Raw genomic sequence first — 20,135 nt, forward strand, 5'->3', positions numbered from 1 at the left:
GTCCACCATTTTAAAACTTATCAGTTCACCTGATGGACAACGCCTACGGCACTACGGGTGTGTTGCTGCTGCAAATATTGCTCTTAGACGTTGAATGTTATCTCTTACCACAAACTCTTACTCTTACTTAGTAATAGGCCTTGCAGTATATAAATTCTAAAACTAATACATATTCTTTAGCCTAGCATTTAATATTAAAAGATCGAATTAATATTATAAATGTGAGCTAGCAAAGATATCCTATTGATTACAGCTAGGTTATGTCAAGAGTAAGCCTACCCATTCTTTTTTAACATTTCTGGCCCCTTATACAGAGTCGACTTTTATGAACGAAGACAGAATCACTGCAGTCAAGGTTGTCCTTTTAAAAGTGGATAGCATTCAGACGACTACACTATTAATGATTTTCAAGCGATTAAATCATGACGAGCAATTTCGGAACATTTTCACACACAGCATACCACTAACGAGGCATAAGTGGTTTATTATAGACCTACAAACAGGTGTTTGTGTTCCTCCAAGAAGTCTATAAAAGTTACGCTGACGGCTCAACACCTACAACCGCAGTTAATTACTCACAACAAAAAACCGGAGTCAATTAAGAGAAGTCTTTCAGGGTAGTTATCAGGTGAGCGGCGCCCCTTAGTGGACACAAGCCGTCTGTTATAGCCATAACCCTATCCCTAAATCTAACCTAACCCTAAATTTAAACATTAGGTTTGGGAAAACGGCTGACCTTAACCATAAGCCAACGACATGGTTACGTTGAGGTGAGGTATAGCAGAACCAAGATCAGGATTAGTTATAGCAGGGACGTGCACAGACATTTGGAGGGGCTATTCCTCTAACATGAAAAAACAACAGCTCATACCTGTGCACGTCCCTGGTCTGTTCCTACAGTGATTGACGTGAGTTAAAGATGCGTTACATTAATCGATTAATGAAACATACAATCTAACATCTAATTCCAAACAAGAACTTCAATATAAACATGGGACATTGTTTTATTCTTATATAATCCAATCTGTTATACAGATTATAATGTATATCAATCCCTTGCAAAACAGCTGTTGAGGTTCGAGCAAAAGATCGCTACTTTCCACTTCATTCAAATTATTTGCCAATACCAATTTTCTTCTTCATCAAACACATCCAGTTTACCCAGCCAACAATACCAAATAAATAACCCACTATAAAACTAAATATTGTAGGGACAGCATTTAATATTTTCTTTCACCTTTGAAACCATTAAATAAAATGGATCATAAAAATGCCAGCCAGTTTTACTGTAATTTACAAAATGGCCAGCACAAGCAGATTTTACCGTAAATATTAAGGCAAATAAGCAATACATAGTGTATACATGCGAAAAGCCTTTTACTGTATATACACAAAGACAAATGATACATCAGATGGGTGTTGTATGCTTGAATCAACTTTTGCCTCAATTTAATTGTCTATCCTGCAGTTCAACTCGAGTGTGTATGTATGATCATAGACACTCCACACATACATACACAACTCCACAAGCCAACAAATGACAATATTGTGATCTGATCTCTTTCTAACCAATTAGGGGTCAACTAGATGTAACTGACAGGTTGATGATGGCAAAAAGGCAACTCAGCATATGGTTCTGGCGTGGGGGAAACAAAGTTGCTCTGCCCTCTAGTTCAGTCCATGACGTTAGGAGCAACTGCAGCTGCTTGTTGTGTAGTTCTCTTGTCCCTTTCCCCAGTGTAACTTCTGCAAGGAATTCAAAAGGCCTAGTGGACGAGAGAGTCCTCTCACTGGTACTGCCGGTAGTCTCCGAAGGATGGGGCTGGCATGGGGGCGGGTTCCTCAGCAAACTGGGGCCCTGGAAGGAAGGGGAGGGAGGAGTTGAAACATGTTTATCGCACTGGTCAGCCATAAATCCTTCCAGTGCTCCGACACAGTTGTGATCAGTCTCTGTCTCTCCATAGTATTAATTAGCAAATACAAGGCTTCAGGCGTTTAAAATGAGCACTCACACAAGCATACCGTGTAACCCTATGTCTCACAAAGAACCCCACTGCCCCCCACCAGCCTGATCCCAGGTTAGAATTAGAGCCTGACCGATAAAGAATTTTTAAGGCCGATACCGATACAAATATTTTGTGATTTAAAAATCCAATCTTCCGATATCGGACGATATTTTTGGTTATTTTAAAAATCCAGAACCGCATAACAAAACAAACTGATTTCCCTAACAGTAGTTATTTTTAGTTTACATTTAGTCACTTTCAGCAGAAGTTCTTATCCAGAGCCGATAATATCGGCCCGCCGATAATATCGGCCCGCCAATATATCGGCCGGGCTGTAGTTAGAATCCCAAATTATCATCATGGTAATGATTATCATTATTATATGGTAGTGCAGCTATCAGGGACCAAGCTGAAGCCATTGGCATCTATGACAACTCAGATCAAGAGGCCCCAGCACAGAGCTGCACCAGGGGGACACAGATCAAGAGGCCTCAGCACAGAGCTTCACCAGGGGGACACAGATCAAGTGGCCCTAGCACAGAGCTGCACCAGGGGGACACACGTACCAGTAGGAAACTGCGATGAAGCGAATCTTGTGAGCAGGATGCCGGCACCTTCTATCAAAGCCAGCAGTATGCCTCCCATCGCTGCAGAGCCCACCATGGCCACTGGGCCGTCTGCCGGGACAGAAGAAGACATCACAACATGAGTACAGCATGAACTGACAGCAGAAGAAGAAACACAGTAGATTAACTTATGTGAAGACAGTATTAAATGTACTTTGAAAGTAGAGTAGAACACGAGTAAATAGAGGATCAGTGATGCCATTACAAACTCACTGGTCACAGCTCAAATAAGAGTGTTGACAGACAGGTGATCACTGTGTTTATGTTATATTACCACCAGTCTACTGATAAACAGACTAGTATAGACACTGATTCAGATCAGAGAAACAGTGAGAGTCACAGAGAGGGGGAGAGACAGGCAGAAAGTGTGATACAGAGAGCGACAAGAGAAAAAGTGATACAGAGAGTGAGTGAGGCAAAAAGAGTGATACAGAGAGAGACAGAGAGTGAGACATAGTGATACAGAGAGAGGGGGGGGGGGTTCTGAGTAAGACAGACAGCATAAGAAACAAAGTGAGAGAAGTTAAGAGAGACATGGTAAGAGAGAGAGAGACAGTGTGTGAGAGGCTGACAAAGCCACAGAGAGAGAGAAGACCCATCCTCCCCAGCAGGCTCCTGCCAGTCAGGGATCCAGTACTCACTCCTGGCTGCCAGGATAGCTCCAGTCATGGCCCCACTGGTGATGGAGTTCCAAGGATCCTCCTTCCCTCTCACCTTCACCAGGCCACAGTCGATCATGGAGAACAGCCCGCCCCATACTGCAAAGCTGCCTGCCACACAAACACCGCAACACATCACATACAGCTACCTAGCAACAACAGCCTTCTGATTCCATACCAAGACGATCACATTATTAAGCGTGTAATCTGCTTACCTCCTAACTGTGGGGCTCTGGTTTTGATGGCCGTCATGCTACCTTTCAATCTGTGGTTCATCCCCTGAAAGAGGAGAGAGGGTTAGAGGGTAGGCTACAGTCCCCAATCCCTGCATGTCTCTCTGGCGCTCTGTACCACACGCCAGGACGCTAATCAACAGTCATGACATTTGTGAGCGGTGGAGAGGAAATACAGGATGATTTCATCGGGTAAGAACATTGTTTCAGGCCGACTGGAGCATGGCGCATTAGCGGTGTTGCTTGACTTACTGCCGGTGAATTTCTGAATCCTTTCACTGCCTGGAAGATGCCTCCTCCGATGGCGCCCATAGTGAAAGCGCCCCCACAGTCATCCACTATCCTCCATGGGCTAATTAAATCAAGTTCAGATAAAATGTTTACATTTCCTGCAGTTCAATAACAATCACTGGTATTGATTTTTTTTATTTTATATATATATGCTTCTGTTTACAAGTCACAAGTTGGTAGAAATGACGTATAATTTCGTTGTATACAATATAACTAGTCTTATGATTATAGATACTTTGTGTGCATTTAAACATGGTCATAAGAACATGTCAACCATGTAGATCTTATCTGACTGAGTTTGAGAAACTCTTCCACAGACCACCTGGCTTGTTATCTCTGTTTATCCAAATTAAGTGAAGGACTGACTGATGACAGCTAATAATCAGGTATGCTAAGCTAACATTAGCCAAATTGGATGTTTAGGCAGGCGCTTGTGACCATAAGATAGTAAGCAACTGGTGAAAACTGCCTGTGGCCATAAACAGCTAGACAACGAAACATTTGAGACAGCGTGGCTAGCTATCAAATCCAACATTATGGGAACAAGAGTCAGATGAGTCAGACAAGAGCCTTCTAGAAGTATAACTCGCTCGATGGCTTCTTGCAACAAAATCGATACTTCTGGCCGACTGGTATAATTTATTAAACGTAGGAAAGTGTAGTCTAACTTAAAACTATTGTCCGTGAGTAAACATGTCTGTAATAAAAACATTCACGTCCTAAAAAGCATAGACGATTGCTTAACAAGGTCACTAGCTAGCAGCGTGAGCTAGCAACGAAGGGCATCTCTGGGCCGGGTACAGCAGGCACACGCTGCTGCTAGTAGCAGGCATGCTAGCTTGGCAGCCAGGACGAGTTAGCTTTAAAGCTAGCCGGCTAGCTAGCTAAAACGATCTGTCAGGACGAGGGACAGCATGATAACGATGTTGGTTGGGAAAAAACATCGAATCAATTCTACAGCATTGTGAATCGTGTTTAACTCCTTTAACTGACTTGATTGTTGAATACAATATTTGTTAAGGCTTACCATGGTTCCCTGGCATATTCCTCCATTTTGTTCTCTCACTGTTCCTTCTTCCCCTGACGTAACATGCTTGAGCAACACTTTACGTGATGACGTTTGACATCCAAAGCGTTTCCTATGTGAGAATAAAATAAATAAAGATTATGAAACCTTTTTATTTTTTTATTTTTTTTACACCTCAACAAATCCATCTGTGCGATCAACTATATATCACAAAAACACAGAAGGTAACTAAAGCTTTCGGAAAATAAGACAATGAAACGTATGTAAACATTTACTTGAAATGGAAATGTGTGAGGTTTTGAGAAGTACAATTTCTCCACGTGTTTAGAAAAGAAAACAAAAAATAAAGTGATAAAAATTATAATCAATCCCTACCCCTACCACTCCCACCCACCCCCTCTCTCTTCATCTCTCTCTCTCTCTCTCTCTCTCTCTCTCTCTCTCTCTCTCTCTCTCTCTCTCTCTCTCTCTCTTTCTCCCTCTCTCTCTCGCTCTCTCTCGCTCTCCGTCTAAAGATCGTCCTGAGTTCTTGGTCAGAGCCAGACAGACTCCTGGCACCCTTCCCATTATTAGGAACAGGAAAGGAATGAATTGCAGTGCAAGTCTTCATTGAGAAATGACCAAATATAGGCATTTTGTAGATGCAGAGTCCGAGGCTGAGCAGAAGAAAACATAAACGACCCTGGCTGTTAGTAACCACTCTTTCCCCCGAAGTCTCCAACGCTTTTCAAAAGCCTTGAACAAGATGTATCTTAGTTCAACAACGTTACGTAAACACACACCACTCTCATCTCCGGTTGCACTCTGAAGCTTGGCCTCCTAAAAGCAAACCTCTTAAACTCGCACTCACTCTCGAGAGACAACACTGTTTCATTTGTTGCAAATTAGCTTATTTTGTGTCCCCAACTGTGGATACTTATAACAATGGTCTTTGCATACACTATACGTTATTATCAGAGTGACTGCTGGGATTAGACAGCCAGCCTAGTTACCTGGGGCTGATCACTATGCTGAGACAAACCAGATCGATTACTTAGCAACTAGCAAGCAATAACCTATTAACCAGCCATCAATCAGCTGTTTACTACTTATCAACTAGCTGTTCATCCTCTCTGATCCTCTATGGCACAGGCGATTCCACAGTAACATCATTCTGCTGACCTTGCCGACTGTGACCCTGACCTAGCCTAACCCTAACCCTGAAACAGGGTGTTTTTGGGGTTAGGGTTAGAGTTATCTGGGACCCTAAACTTAACCCTAACCCTGCTACCATACCTCACTATATCCTTCTTGTAGGATTAGGGTTAAGGTCAGCTGTAACCCTAACCCTATAAACATTAACCCTGTATCTAGGGTTAGGGTTAACTAGCTTCTTCATTGGTTTCAAAATAGTGAACATCTATTTAAGTATTATGTAGGCTGTCATATTTGATAGGTTTTAGCATTAAATTTCATGTTTTTGTATTTTCCCCTGAGGTCCAGAAAGATGCATCTTGCCTTCGCATTTGAAAAGATGTATATAATTTGTCACGCTGCTGTTGATCTCTCTGTTGGCCTCGATGAGTCAGTATCCTATGCTCCTGTTGACGTCTCACAGCAGTTTCTAAACAATCCAAACAAGCAAAGAACATTCTCTACAGATATAGTTTCATACCATGTCTGAGGAATTACAACTCAAAGCATATTTTAGTTTGAACTTGAATAAAAGTTATGGAAATTACAGTTAGATAAAGTAGATTTCCCTTTATTCTTGCATTATATTTAACAATTCAACTAATACATTTCAACAAATATAATCAATACGATCATATTACATATGCCATTGCAAACATACCAGTCAAATATCTTTATAAAAACGTATACAGGCTTTGTATAAAAGCCTTGTGTTATTCAACAGAAACCAACGATACGCATCAATTTATAGTCACTTTAAAGCAGAGGGCCACTTGTAGAATATAGCTGATCACATTAAGATATTCAGAGTTCAGAAATTATATGTATTTGTAGGATGACAAGGTTGTTAATAAAAAGTCTGGGATCTCCTGTAGGGATAAGCCATAAAGTTTGACATGATGCTGTAGGCTACCATTGAACATTGCAATGGACCACCCAGCATATTATAGTAAATCACATCTAAACAGGCCTCATGAAGCCATTACTGCCTGGCAATGGTGGTTCGAGACCCTTTCAACTAGGAGGGCCAAGCTGGGGCCAGTTGTACTGCTACAGGGGCCAGTTACATTAAACATGAATGTTGTCATGTCGTTTTTGTCACTGCATTAAAGGCACGAACAGGCAAAAGACCATGTGTACAACGATTCAGACTCAACATTTAAGGGGGACACAAGGGGGTCCAAGCTTGTTGTCACGGGGGCACTGGCCCCCCCTGCCCCCCCCCCCCTAGAACCGCCCCTGCTGCCTGGTAGGCCTGGATTAGCATTCTCTCTGAGCCTGTTTATAAAGACTGGGATTCTAGGTTGCTCTTTATGTGGTAAACCTTGCCTGAGATGTCAGTTGAGATTTGGCAATAACACACTTAGTTACAAACCACTTCCCTCCATCCTTATTATTTTGTTGTTGTTGATTGATTAAGTCAAAACCAAATTTTAATCCCTGATATTATGTCAAAGAGAATTCTGTACAAGGACAAAACTCCAAGTGACCAGCGTGAAGCGGATTCCTTCTTCACAGAAAATAAATAAGATGTCGAATTGCATTGTTCAATACTGCATTACTGATCATATCGTTTTACATACTTTTTTTCTCTGTTACAAAGAGCTACTTTCTGAATTTGCTTCCACGCACTCCCACACTTACATAATACCTACATACACTTGCCAACATACCATATGGACAGCCTTGTAGAAATCTAGTGCAAATGACAGGCGAAGCATCAATATGGACTAAAGACAGACAAGCAGAGACTTGCTACAGACCCCAGGACCTGCCCCTCCTCCCTGTGTGCCTTTGGTCAAGTGTAGAGGGCGAGGAGAGGAGGGCGAGGAGAGGAGGGCGAGGAGAGGAGGGTGAGGAGAGGAGACAGAGGAGGGCGAGGAGAGGAGGAAGAGGAGAGGAGGGAGAGGAGGGTGAGGAGGCTGAGGAGAGGAGGGCGAGGAGAGGAGAGAGAGGAGGGAGAGGGGAGAGAGGAGAGGAGTGCGAGGAGAGAGAGGAGGGCGAGGAGAGGAGAGAGAGGAGGGCGAGGAGAGGAGGGAGAGGAGGGCGAGGAGAGGAGGGAGAGGAGGGCGAGGAGAGGAGGGCGAGGCGAGAAGGGAGAGGAGGGCGAGGAGAGAGAGGAGGGCGAGGAGAGGAAGGAGAGGAGGGGAGGGCGAGGAGAGAGAGGAGGGCGAGGAGAGGAGAGAGAGGAGGGCGAGGAGAGGAGGGAGAGGAGGGGAGGGCGAGGAGGGCGAGGAGGGCGAGTAGAGGAGGGAGAGGAGGGCGAGGAGAAGAGGGAGAGGAGAGGAGGGCGAGGAGAGGAGACCGGGGGCTAGGGGTTCCTCTGGGAATCTCTCGTTTCACTCTGCAGCCTCCCTCTCCTCCTAGCACAGTAGTTACAGTTAGACTGTGTGTGTGTGTGTGTGTGGGATGTCCAGGGCTTTGATCCTCCTCAACACCTGTGAGATGTCCGACCCCCTCCTCCTCTTCCTCCTCTTCCTCCTCTTCCTCGCGGGCCACCAGAGGGTTACTGCAGTAGCTTCGGCACAGCGACCTACGGGGGAGAGAAAGGAAGAGTCTCTGGAGATGTGCAAATATGTAAACAAACATAATCTTCTATGTGGGAGTGTGTATATACAAACATAATCTTCTATAGGGAGTGTATATTAATAAACACAACCTTCTATATGTTGGAGTGTATATATACAAACATAAACTTCTATATATGTGAGTGTATGTTAAAACACATAATCTTCTGTAGGGAGTGTATATCAATAAACATAATCTTCCATATATTAGAGGACTAAACTAGTTGTGCGTAACCATGTGGAAAGCCTACCTACTCAGATATACCTACTGTTCACAAAATAATCCAATCAGTTCAACTACATTCAATTCAATTCTATAGTATTTTATTCAGCTCAACTCAACTGACTACATCCATATGTAAAATGTGAAATGTGAATAATATGAAATAGGTAAAAATCCAAAGTTAAAACTCACCTTTTTGAGTTTCATCTTCGTGCTGTCCCTGATGGAGGCTAGCAGCTGGTCCCTGGAGTTCCTCCCCCCAGCTGCGCCCCCTGCCTTCCCCTCCACCCTCCTCTGGGACACGGGGGTCAGGGAGTTCTTCAGGGAATCCATGTCCAGCAGGGGGGCAGGGGGTGGGGGTGGCGGCGGGGGCCCCCCCCCAGGGGGCGGGGGCGGGGGTGGGGGCCCCCTTCCTCTACTGGTCCTCTTGGGGGTCAGTTTGGGCGACGGCATGGGGGAGGCCAGAGGCGAGGGTTTGGGGGAGGGCATGGGGGAGCCCCTGAGAGAGCCTGCTCCACCTGTTTTGGGGACCTCCAACGTGCCCTTCTTGTCCCCGTTGGCCTGGGCTAGCTTCTGCTCCTGCAGGCGGCGCTGGCGCTGACGGTCCATGTTCCGGCTCAGGATGTTGGTCATGGTCATGCGAGGGCCGGCCAGCTCAAACTGATAGCCCAGCTTCAGCAGGGTGGTGTTTTCCTTCAGCACCTTGTTTCAAAGTCATAATAACAATAAAAACTATACTAATAATAATAACAACAATAATAATAATAAAGTGACGCTTTTAACAAAAATAACATACATAGGGGGATTTGAACCTGCAACCTCTAAATCCATGGTCTTACTGTAGCGTTCCAATCTAAACCTTAGGTTAAACCTACAATATATGCAATAAAAAAAGATGAAACAATGAATGATACTCGACCTAACAACTAAGAATAACCTAAGGCAAGCATAACCACTGAGAGCTCAGAACTGAACGACAATAAAGTGGGGCTAGATGGCTGAGCGGTTAGGGAGTCGGACTATTAATCAGAAGGTTGTTGGTTCAATTCCCGGCCGTGCAAAATGACGTTGTGTCCTTGGGCAAGGCACTTCACTCTACTTGCTTCGGGGGGAATGTCCCTGTACTTACTGTAAGTCGCTCTGGATAAGAGCGTCTGCTAAATGACTAAATGTAAATGTAAATAACGAGGGTCACCTTTGTCATCTCCATCTCGGTCTTCCCCCCGCAGATGTGCCTCTGGTTGTGGAACCGCAGCTCCGTCAGCGTATCGTTGTGCTGCAGGGCGTGGATCAGAGCGATGATGCCCTTGCCAGTGAGATGGTTGGAGTCCAGGTTGATGCTCGTAAGGGTCTTGTTGGTGCGCAGGGCGCCCGCGATGGCGTAGGCTACGTGGTCGTCGGCGCGGCAGTTGGCCAAAGCGAACGCCTTGATGTGGGTGTTGCCGTGCAAGGCCTCCGCGAACTGGATGAGCGTTTGGGTCTTGATGACTTCGGAGTTGTTGACGTTGATCTCCGACACCGAGGGGTCGTTGTTGCGGACTTGCTCCATGAGCTCGTCGAACATGCTGGAGTCCTCCTCGTCCTCGTCTTCTTCTTTGGTTTTGCTGTTGGAGTTCTTGTTATCCACACAGTTCTGGCCTTCCTCCTCCATGGCTGACCCAGGACCGGCCTTCTGGCCTGTTCCTCTGCTCTGCTCGTTTGTCTTCCTCTCTTCTGGATCTTTCTCCTGCACCCTCTTCCTCCCCTGCTTCAGTTCAGTATCCTTAACCTTCTTTTTGCTCTCCTCGTCATTTTCTCTCTCCTTCCCTTTCTCCTTATCTTCCTCCTTCTCTTCCTCCTTCCCTTTCTCCTTCTCCTTTTCCCCTTCCTCCTTCTCTCTCTCCTTGCTGCATTTCTTATCCACCTGCACGTCGCTCTTACCTTTCTCGAGAGCCGTCTGTCTCTGCAATTGTTCGTCCGTCTGGTCCTTCTCCTCCTCCTTCGTCTTCTTGTTCTCTGCTTTGCACTCCTCCACCTGGCTTTGTCTTTCCAGCATCTTGGACACAAGTCCTTTGGTCTTAAGGTCTTCTTTTCTGTCTTTCTTCCCATCCTTGCTCTGTTGGAGTTTGGAGATGAGCTCCTTGGTTTTGCTGTCATCCCTCCTCCTGCTCTCCTCCTTCCTCTCCTTCTCTCTCGCCTCGTCGTTTTTCCCCTGCAACTTGGAGATCATGTCTTTGGTCTTACTGTTCATGCTCTCCCTGTTCTCTCTCCTCTCCTTCATCTTGACGTCCTCCTGTTTGTCTGTCGTCTCCGCTGGCACTCTGATGTCTGATCTTCTGTGGCTGCTGGAGACCCCGGGCCTCTCCTCCTTAACACCGTCTGATCTGTCGCTCGTTCTTCCCCCCGGCCGGGTGTCCTGGTCGCTGGAGACGCTGGCCTGTCTCTGCATGGGGCCGTCCCGACCCTCCTGACTGAGGCCCATCTTCCTCAGATACTCCTGCTTGCGGCTCTCCTTCTTTGGTTCCTGCAGGAGGACGGACGTGTAGCGTCAGAGTCATGGCACTGTGCACGTCAAGCCTGAACTCTCACTGCCTCACGCTGTAGAGCAACTTAGAACATCTAACATGAAGTCCTCACTGCCTCACGCTGTAGAGCAACTTAAAACATCTAACATGAAGTCCTCACTGCCTCACGCTGTAGAGCAACTTAAAACATCTAACATGAAGTCCTCACTGCCTCACGCTGTAGAGCAACTTAAAACATCTAACATGAAGTCCTCACTGCCTCACGCTGTAGAGCAACTTAAAACATCTAACATGAAGTCCTCACTGCCTCACGCTGTAGAGCAACTTAAAACATCTAACATGAAGTCCTCACTGCCTCACGCTGTAGAGCAACTTAAAACATCTAACATGAAGTCCTCACTGCCTCACACTGTAGAGCAACTTAGAACATCTAACATGAAGTCCTCACTGCCTCACGCTGTAGAGCAACTTAGAACATCTAACATGAAGTCCTCACTGCCTCACACTGTAGAGCAACTTAGAACATCTAACATGAAGTCCTCACTGCCTCACGCTGTAGAGCAACTTAGAACATCTAACATGAAGTCCTCACTGCCTCACGCTGTAGAGCAACTTAGAACATCTAACATGAAGTCCTCACTGCCTCACGCTGTAGAGCAACTTAAAACATCTAACATGAAGTCCTCACTGCCTCACGCTGTAGAGCAACTTAAAACATCTAACATGAAGTCCTCACTGCCTCACACTGTAGAGCAACTTAGAACATCTAACATGAAGTCCTCACTGCCTCACACTGTAGAGCAACTTAAAACATCTAACATGAAGTCCTCACTGCCTCACACTGTAGAGCAACTTAGAACATCTAACATGAAGTCCTCACTGCCTCACACTGTAGAGCAACTTAAAACATCTAACATGAAGTCCTCACTGCCTCACACTGTAGAGCAACTTAGAACATCTAACATGAAGTCCTCACTGCCTCACACTGTAGAGCAACTTAGAACATCTAACATGAAGTCCTCACTACCTCACACTGTAGAGCAACTTAGAACATCTAACATGAAGTCCTCACTACCTCATGCTCAGGAAACTAAGAGAATACCTACAATGTGGTATATAATAACATGTATAACATAACATGCTTGCATATTATATATTTTTGGTGCAGAGCATAGTAATGACTTTGTTTTGAAGCTTTATAGATCGTTTCAGTTAAGGAAAACACTCTATCCCTCCTGCTGCACCGACCACATCCATCGAACACACAAGCATGTAAATATAAACTTGACATTAGATACTGTGTGTTTACACAGAGCATTGAAGCACAGGGGAGACCATTTTATAGGCCAGAAATACATAAGCAGTGCTGCTAAGTGTTTGATTTGTAATCCCCCATCTGTTTCACCGTGTACGGAGGAGGCCCTGGCAGACGTGGCCTTAAAAGGCAGCGAGTGAAGAAGCAATCAACCAAAGAATTCCATCAGGCCAGGATTAAGACTCCACAGGGCCTAGTCTCGATCATGTGAAGTGGCTTCCTATGAACATGGACAACTGCACACTCTCTGGATGGCTGGATAGCCTTTCATCGACCAGGGCGGGCCGTACAGTAAAAGTAAGATGTGAATTGCGTAATGTACAGGGCTGTGTATGTGTATATATATATAAAAAAAAAGCTTTCCTCGGTTTGTGAGGTGGAGAGGTATGAGGAAATGAATCGTCTGTAGGAATGTCCTGGGGGGGACAAGCGTTATTAACTGCACTGATACAGTTAATAACGCTTCAACAATACCAAGATGGACCACATTCATGTTTGTCAAGCAGTATTTGTGTTGTGTTGACCCTTATGGCCGCCGTGTTACTCGACAGGCACATCAAATGGGGAGGCTAGACGTGAGAAAGACACTTTAAACCTGTCGCTATGAAACCTCCGTCAGGGAAACATCCCTAAAAACAAGCACATTACAACACCAGAAGCAAGCACAGGTAGGTAACTGATTAACTCAGGGACCCCACTGAGACTGACAGTTAGTTCCTCTTTAGAAAACGCTTCATCAAAGACGCGAACGGGTGACTCACGGAAGAAACAAAAGAGTGACGTTAGAGGTATTTCTGGGACTCGATCATCGTACCTCAGAACAACTTTCTCTCTGGCTCGGTCTCTTGATCTCCCGCTCTCTGCTGCTGCTAGCATCCTGGATGTTGTTGGCGGCTGGAGGTGCCTTCTCATGCGCCTCCGCTCCCAGGACCAGGAGCCGGCCCTCACCAGGGTCTATGTCCGGGACGGTCATCACCTCCTTCTCCAGTTCCTCCATCTCCTCCGGGGACAGGTTGGACAGCAGGTTGTCCAGGTCGGGGTCCTCGCTCACCTGACGCCCGGTCCGGGTCAGCCCACGCACCTTCCTCCGAGACATCCCGATTCCTGACGGAGACACTCACGCCTCGAACATGTGAAGCCTCTCGAAAACCAGACCCAGATTCGTTTTTTGTAATTGTCAAATGATTTATTTTTCAAAATATTATTATTTTCTTCTTCTCTTTTTGTCTGAGTGCCACCTCTCCTCAGATTGACCTTATTCCGTGTCCCTCGGGGGGTTTATTCCCAGAAGATGCTCTCCGAAACCCCGCCAGAAGCTTCAGCCCTGACGCAGAGATGGTAGAGGAGCCTGGCTTGCAGTACGGGGCACCAGCGGGGAGCGAGTGTCTCTGCCTCTCATCCCAGGCGTCTTGTGAGGCAAGGGCATTCTTCGAAATCTTTAGAAACTGCATGTCCATATTTAGTCCAGTGTACACAGTCCTTTCAAGGCAATGGGATGGGCTGAGGTTTACAAAATGCCAAAGTACACTCTCTCAGTTCCTTTTATCACGTTCACGGTTATTTCTTTAAGTTAATGCAAAAAAAGAATTATGTATTTGAACTTTGCTGAAAGCTAACTTTGAAAACTTTTATATGTCGAATTAACTGTGGAATTATATGCTTTTATCTTTTGCTGGTCTGGTGAAAAACATCTTAACAGAAAACAAAAATACAAATTTGTAATGTTAAGATAACCATGATAGAAAGGAAAGAGAACCATAGGTATGGTTAAAGTCACAGGATGATTCTAGGTTTGGAGCGATATAAGAGCAGTAGTCTTTTACATTCCAAAGTTATACTTTATTGTTATTAGAAAAGAAGACTTCACATACTATATATTACAGCGTCATACTAACCAGCCGATGACAGACAACCATGAAACCAGTTCCAAAAACAGTTATATCCTGTTATGAGATAGATCTTTAGTTGAAAGAAAAACATTTGAGCAAATATATGTTCAAATCTGTCAGCAGTTCAAAAAATTCCAGTTTTCAACTTCTTATACTGTACATACAGGGATCATAATTCTGTACATATGGACAGTTAACATGACCAATTCAAGTTCAGGACTACAGCCGTAAAATTTTACAAAGATAGCTCTTTCACTGCTGAACCAATTTGTGCTTAAAAACATACCGTGGTTGCCTGTAAGGACTGTAGAACTGATTCAGAACATCATTATTTTATTTAAAATCTCTTTGAACAGCTCTCGGAATCCCTTTAAACATCAGTGTAATCTCAGTTGACCAGACTTGAACCTTTTGCAACACATTGCACTATAAAGTATCAGAATCAGAAAAAAGTGCTTCTCAGGTCACCTACAAGAAGTAACTACTGTACAACACATGCTGAACACAGAAGAATTCAAACTTCTTACAAAGTTAGCTTGCAGTTGCAACAATGAGTCTAAACAGTCATAACAGCAAACTTAAGTTCTAAATAAAGTTTTTATGGTTGTGGTAAAGTTCTGAAACGTATTCCAGTATTCCAACATTTCAACAATTTTAATATTGTTAAAATTGTAAACTCTTACAATATAGTAAAACATTAATCTGTATTCCTTTACAAAATAGGTGAAAAGGGTTTCCACAATGAGATAAGGCAGGATATGCTCTGTAAAATGGGACAGCCATTGGTTTGAGACAGGAAATGAGGTCATGTATTCGGAGAATAAACTTCCTTATGACAGCTAGACACAATGACAGAGCTACCTGACAAAGATATCAAGAGATGCTCCTGACCTTGGTTTCACGATTAAAGTTAATGGCGGTTTGTTACAACGTACAGACTAAGCTGAGCTAAGTCGCTTACCTCAGTGTGTTAACTTGCAGTGAGTATTGCAAGCTGAAAGGTACATGTATTTATATTGTGTGTGGCATGAGGGAGGTACTGTCTACAGAGACTATGCATCATATTCCATCTCCATGGTGATGTGACACACAATGCCACTGTGACATCACACACCTACACGTCTTAACTCCTGTCCTTCACCACCACTCAGGTGTAAACGAACAAAAAGATAAATAGTCACATTTTATGAGGCTGTCACATTGTGTTGAGGGAGGTGTCGAGTGAGACAGCTAGAAGCTGTACCTTGGAGCCCCCTGTTGGTGATGTAATGCTGCTGGCTCACTCACTTAGGATACCTGGGGTGTTTGTGTGTGTCTGTGTGTGTATGGGTCGGTGTGTGTAGTTTGGTGAGTGTGTGTGGGTCGGGGTGTGTGTGTGTAGGTTGGTGAGTGTTCCGATATCCACATGAAAGAGTCAGTATGAACCAAACGTCCGAGGGAGTCATTTAACCGACGCGCAGCTCTCTCTGAAGAACATCAAAATAAAACATGGATTGTTTAACCACAATTGTTGCTTGTGGTTAACCTCCTCAGACCCAGCCCACCGGACACACAGAGCTAACGCCTTCAGGTGCAGTCCCTCCTCTTCCTCTCTCGGGCCTCGTCGCGTGGAGGCCTTCCCGTCAGTGCCCAGGGTACTGGGGGGGAGAGTAAGGCGGGGGAGCTGCGACAGGAGGGAGGGAGGGACGGACAGACAGACACAGAAAAAGCTTGCATCATTACAGTAATTTAAAGTGAGGAACGCTTGTCCCATGAAATCTAAATTTCCTTGTTGTGACAACGTTGTAGCCTCAACCTTCATATTTCCAACCAGTAGACGCCCGAATGCACTACACGTTCGACCATGCTGATATACTCAACCTAGACTAGGGTGACGATGTTGTCGCCTTGTCACTCAGAGACACGCGTCGGCCATCTTACCTCCTTGGTTGTAACCAGGGTCTGCAACTGGATACGGAGGGTAGGGCCCAGGGTGCATCATGGGATACGGCTGGGCCATGCCGGGGTACTGAGGGGCCATTGGGTATCCATGGTGTGTGTAGTCGGGCCGCATGACCAGGGGCTTGCCGTAGGCATCGTACAGGGGCTCCACCGGGTAGCTGGCCATGGGGATCTGGTGGGCTGAGAGACAGGGTGTTAACCAGGGGTGGAGGAGGGAAACAAGATGGCTGCCGTGCCCAGGAGATAACATATGTGGACAATGTGTGCATATGTCAGGTGGCTGAGCGGTTAGGGAATCGGGCTGGTAATCAGAAGGTTGCCGGTTCGATTCCTGGTCGTGCATAAAAAAATGAATGTGTCCTTGGGCAAGGCACTTCACCCTACTTGCCTCGGGGGAATGTCCCTGTACTTACTGTAAGTTGCTCTGGATAAGATGACTAAATGTAATATGTGTGCTTGTGTGTGTGTGTGCTTGTCTGTGTGTGTGCTTGTGTGTGTGTGTGTTACCATCGTAGGGCGTCCGTCCCCGAGGCTGACGGCGCTGGTACAGGTAGCAGCAGGAGCAGAGGAAGCAGCACACCATGGTGGCGATGACGGCCACGAACAGCAGGATGGACGAGGCGATGCCCGCGATGGTGGTGGGGCTGGGGGCACACCGTCACACACACACCACATACATCACACACACACACACACATGCAACATGTCACACACAACACACTCTTTGCTATGTTTAAATTTAAACTCAATCCAATCTGTTAAACCAAAGACAAATTTCCAGAACTGGATGATAAAACCGCAGTGTCGATTAGTCTAAAATAGACATACAGACACTAGACAAGCATCTGTCTCCTAACAGACATACAGCAACCAGACAGGTGAAACAGGCTCGAAATAGACACTTATTTTTAGTTTTCCTATAATTGAACAACAAAAACATTACCATTATGGTTATCTAGTCCATTTCCATGGTTACGTGAGGTCTCCAGACAGAAGTCTTCCCATCCAGGACATACTAAGTATCAGATCCCACTTTCTTAACATCTCTGTAACTGCCTCTCCACCCTGTGTCTCTCTCCAGGTACAATAACCATCAGAAGTATAATCATCTACAATATTAAACCAGGGACGAGCCGTGTCCCTTCTGATCATCGTTTCACTGTGATCCAGTCCACCCCCCTGAACTGTTCCATACCCTAGGTACTGTTCTACTAGCCTGGTCCTAACCAGACCCTCGTACATTTCATTTGTACAGAGGGTCTGGGATTGCTCCATTGACAAGCGTTAACTTCCTTGAAGGCGGGTACTCTGTCGCTAGCGTTCGCCTTAGCCAACTCCTTCACCACTACTGTAACAGAGCTAGCTGCCATAGCTGGAAAATCAAACTTTTCCCGAACCCTGTGGGGAGGAGGGCCACAACATCATGGCCACCAACAAAACTCAGTAAGGATTGTTCTTGCTCCAGCTTTAACTTAAGGATATTCGGCAGCGTTGCCACAACAGACCGAATAGCTTCGCTCACATCTTTCTCCACCGCCATTACTGAACTACAACTCAAACTAGTGCACGACATCAACGTCATCGTTCTCAGCCACTCCCTCTGTTCGCTGATTGGACCTACAATTTTTTTTTTCCGGAAAACCGACTAATACACCGAAATCCCAGACCTAGTACAGAAGCAAAAACAAAATTGAGCGGAAGTACGTAGGAGGGCAGAGCCAGGCTACTGTTCTACACCCCCATAATTGAAGTACACCCCCCCAAACCCTTCTACACCCCCCTGAACAGTTCTACCCCCCCCCCCGTCCCGTTATCCCGTTACCGTCCCGTTATCCCGTTACCGTCCAGTGCCTACCTGAACTGGAAGAGCATGCATCTCTTCTGCTCCCTCTCCGTGATCATCTTGAAGGCGTCCAGGCAGCAGTAGCGCCGGTGGCAGTTCCCACAGCAGAAGGTGATGAGCGGGCAGTCGAAGCCGTTGTGCCACGTGCCATTCTTGTCCACATACCACAGGCAGTCCTCGTTAGCACTCGCTGCAGATTTCAGAGCACATACACTGATACAGCATATTACACACACACACACACACACACACACACACACACACACTGATACAGCATATTACACACACACACACACACACTGATACAGCATATTACACACACACACATACACACTGATACAGCATATTACACACACACACACACACACACACTAATAGTGTAGACTCACACACAGAAGTATATCCAAAGACTCACACACAAGATGCATTAATTATACACACACACACAATGGTATGTTATGTTCACTGAACAACAGGAGATTCACCAATGGTTTAACTTTATAGAAAGCAGAACAAACCACAATAAAAAAAGGCCTAGGCTATGTTGGACAATAGATTATAGTCAAGTTTCAATCATGATAGCCTACAAATCGTCAAGGTGACTGACCAAACATCGGACAAGGCTGAGGCAGGTACGGTGTTAACGGTGTATTTACATTTCACAGCTCACTGGGTTAACGGGCCTTCTGTTCAGGTGAGCACTGAACAGCTCCAGTCAAACTAATATTTACATGGCGAGTTGTAAATATTATTCATGGAACGTTTGCTTGTTGACGCTGTTCTTCAACAACTGTCTGTTTTAGATCATTTTACGTGAAATACATTCGTTCTGGACATTCAGATACACCGCTTGAACGGGTATAGTGCTAGCACACATGGGCTATGTTACCAATAGCTAATCTTGACCCTCTTCGAATTAGTCCTATACAGTTACATTCAAATATTTAACGTGGTCGTATCAGATATCTCTTACTATCCGGGCGAACATGAGATTTGCTGCCCTGAAAACTAGACAACTAAACGTTGCCAATGGATTTTGCTGGAATAGCTTTTGTTAAATATAGCTAACAAACCGTGGGAAAGGTTATATAATTGTACCTATCATCTATTCGTAAACGCATAATCAAATTGTATGACTCGAACGTTGTAACTGTGATTTCAGCTACAGTCTATGTAACATACAATTTTACATATGGGTAAATGTAGCGATACACTTATTCCTACTGAAGTGGTGCGGCCTACTCCAATGGGAATTTTTCGCTGCAATCTTACCCTGCCAGGCGGAGAGAAGGATGACCAGCACCGGCAAAGCCATGGCGACGAGAGACATTTTACCTCCTTTAATAAACATGGCCTAACTATTCAAAAAAACGATTTAAATATAAATAAATGATGCTTGGGAAAGGGACTGTATTTTTCTGTTCTACGACCGAGTAGAAATGGTATTCGATGTCGTCGAAGTCATACTCCATCCGAGCGTGGAACTACATGCCAAGCGGGAACCGGGTTCGTGATCAACAGGATCTGTGGAGAATGACACATCGCTTGTGACGATGTTCACCGGGGGTCGGATGAGACAAATAACGGTTTCCTAGCACCGCCCGTGCACCGCGACGGGAAGCGGAACGTTACATACCCCAGATTCTAACGGGCACTTGGTAGAATGTTTTTTCGTCTTTTTTTTCTGGACAGGTTTACGCCTAGTCTACGTGTGTCAGAGACGAGATAAAATAAAATGACAAAACCCTGTCTTTAAATGGAATACCAAGGTTTTTTTTTTTAATCCTTCGAATTCTGTTCAACAGATTTCTGGCATATATTGTAGCACACATTCAACT

The 20,135-nt window shown here is 45.2% G+C and overlaps 3 protein-coding genes across 3 annotated transcripts; all 3 read right to left on the reverse strand.

Annotated features, from left to right (window-relative positions):
* Positions 1-986: 986 nt before the first annotated feature.
* Positions 987-4,956, reverse strand: timm17a (translocase of inner mitochondrial membrane 17 homolog A (yeast)). The gene is made up of 6 exons (XM_062472207.1): positions 4,843-4,956; positions 3,777-3,876; positions 3,507-3,570; positions 3,274-3,402; positions 2,573-2,683; positions 987-1,858 (listed from the first exon to the last, which is right to left on the reverse strand). The coding sequence occupies exons 1-6, from the start codon at positions 4,866-4,868 to the stop codon at positions 1,788-1,790; spliced, it is 501 nt and encodes a 166-aa protein (XP_062328191.1). The 5' UTR covers positions 4,869-4,956; the 3' UTR covers positions 987-1,787.
* A 3,287-nt stretch (positions 4,957-8,243) lies between these two features.
* lmod1b (leiomodin 1b (smooth muscle)) lies at positions 8,244-14,137 on the reverse strand. Its single transcript, XM_062472212.1, has 4 exons — positions 13,439-14,137; positions 10,001-11,308; positions 8,998-9,507; positions 8,244-8,548 (listed from the first exon to the last, which is right to left on the reverse strand). Exons 1-4 carry the CDS (start codon positions 13,718-13,720, stop codon positions 8,522-8,524), a joined length of 2,127 nt encoding a protein of 708 aa, XP_062328196.1. The 5' UTR covers positions 13,721-14,137; the 3' UTR covers positions 8,244-8,521.
* A 310-nt stretch (positions 14,138-14,447) lies between these two features.
* shisa4 (shisa family member 4) lies at positions 14,448-19,963 on the reverse strand. Its single transcript, XM_062472214.1, has 5 exons — positions 19,570-19,963; positions 18,310-18,487; positions 16,962-17,098; positions 16,434-16,634; positions 14,448-16,176 (listed from the first exon to the last, which is right to left on the reverse strand). Exons 1-5 carry the CDS (start codon positions 19,646-19,648, stop codon positions 16,136-16,138), a joined length of 636 nt encoding a protein of 211 aa, XP_062328198.1. The 5' UTR covers positions 19,649-19,963; the 3' UTR covers positions 14,448-16,135.
* Positions 19,964-20,135: the final 172 nt, after the last annotated feature.

The sequence above is a fragment of the Osmerus eperlanus genome, chromosome 1, assembly GCF_963692335.1.
Source record: "Osmerus eperlanus chromosome 1, fOsmEpe2.1, whole genome shotgun sequence".
NCBI classification, from domain to species: domain Eukaryota; kingdom Metazoa; phylum Chordata; class Actinopteri; order Osmeriformes; family Osmeridae; genus Osmerus; species Osmerus eperlanus.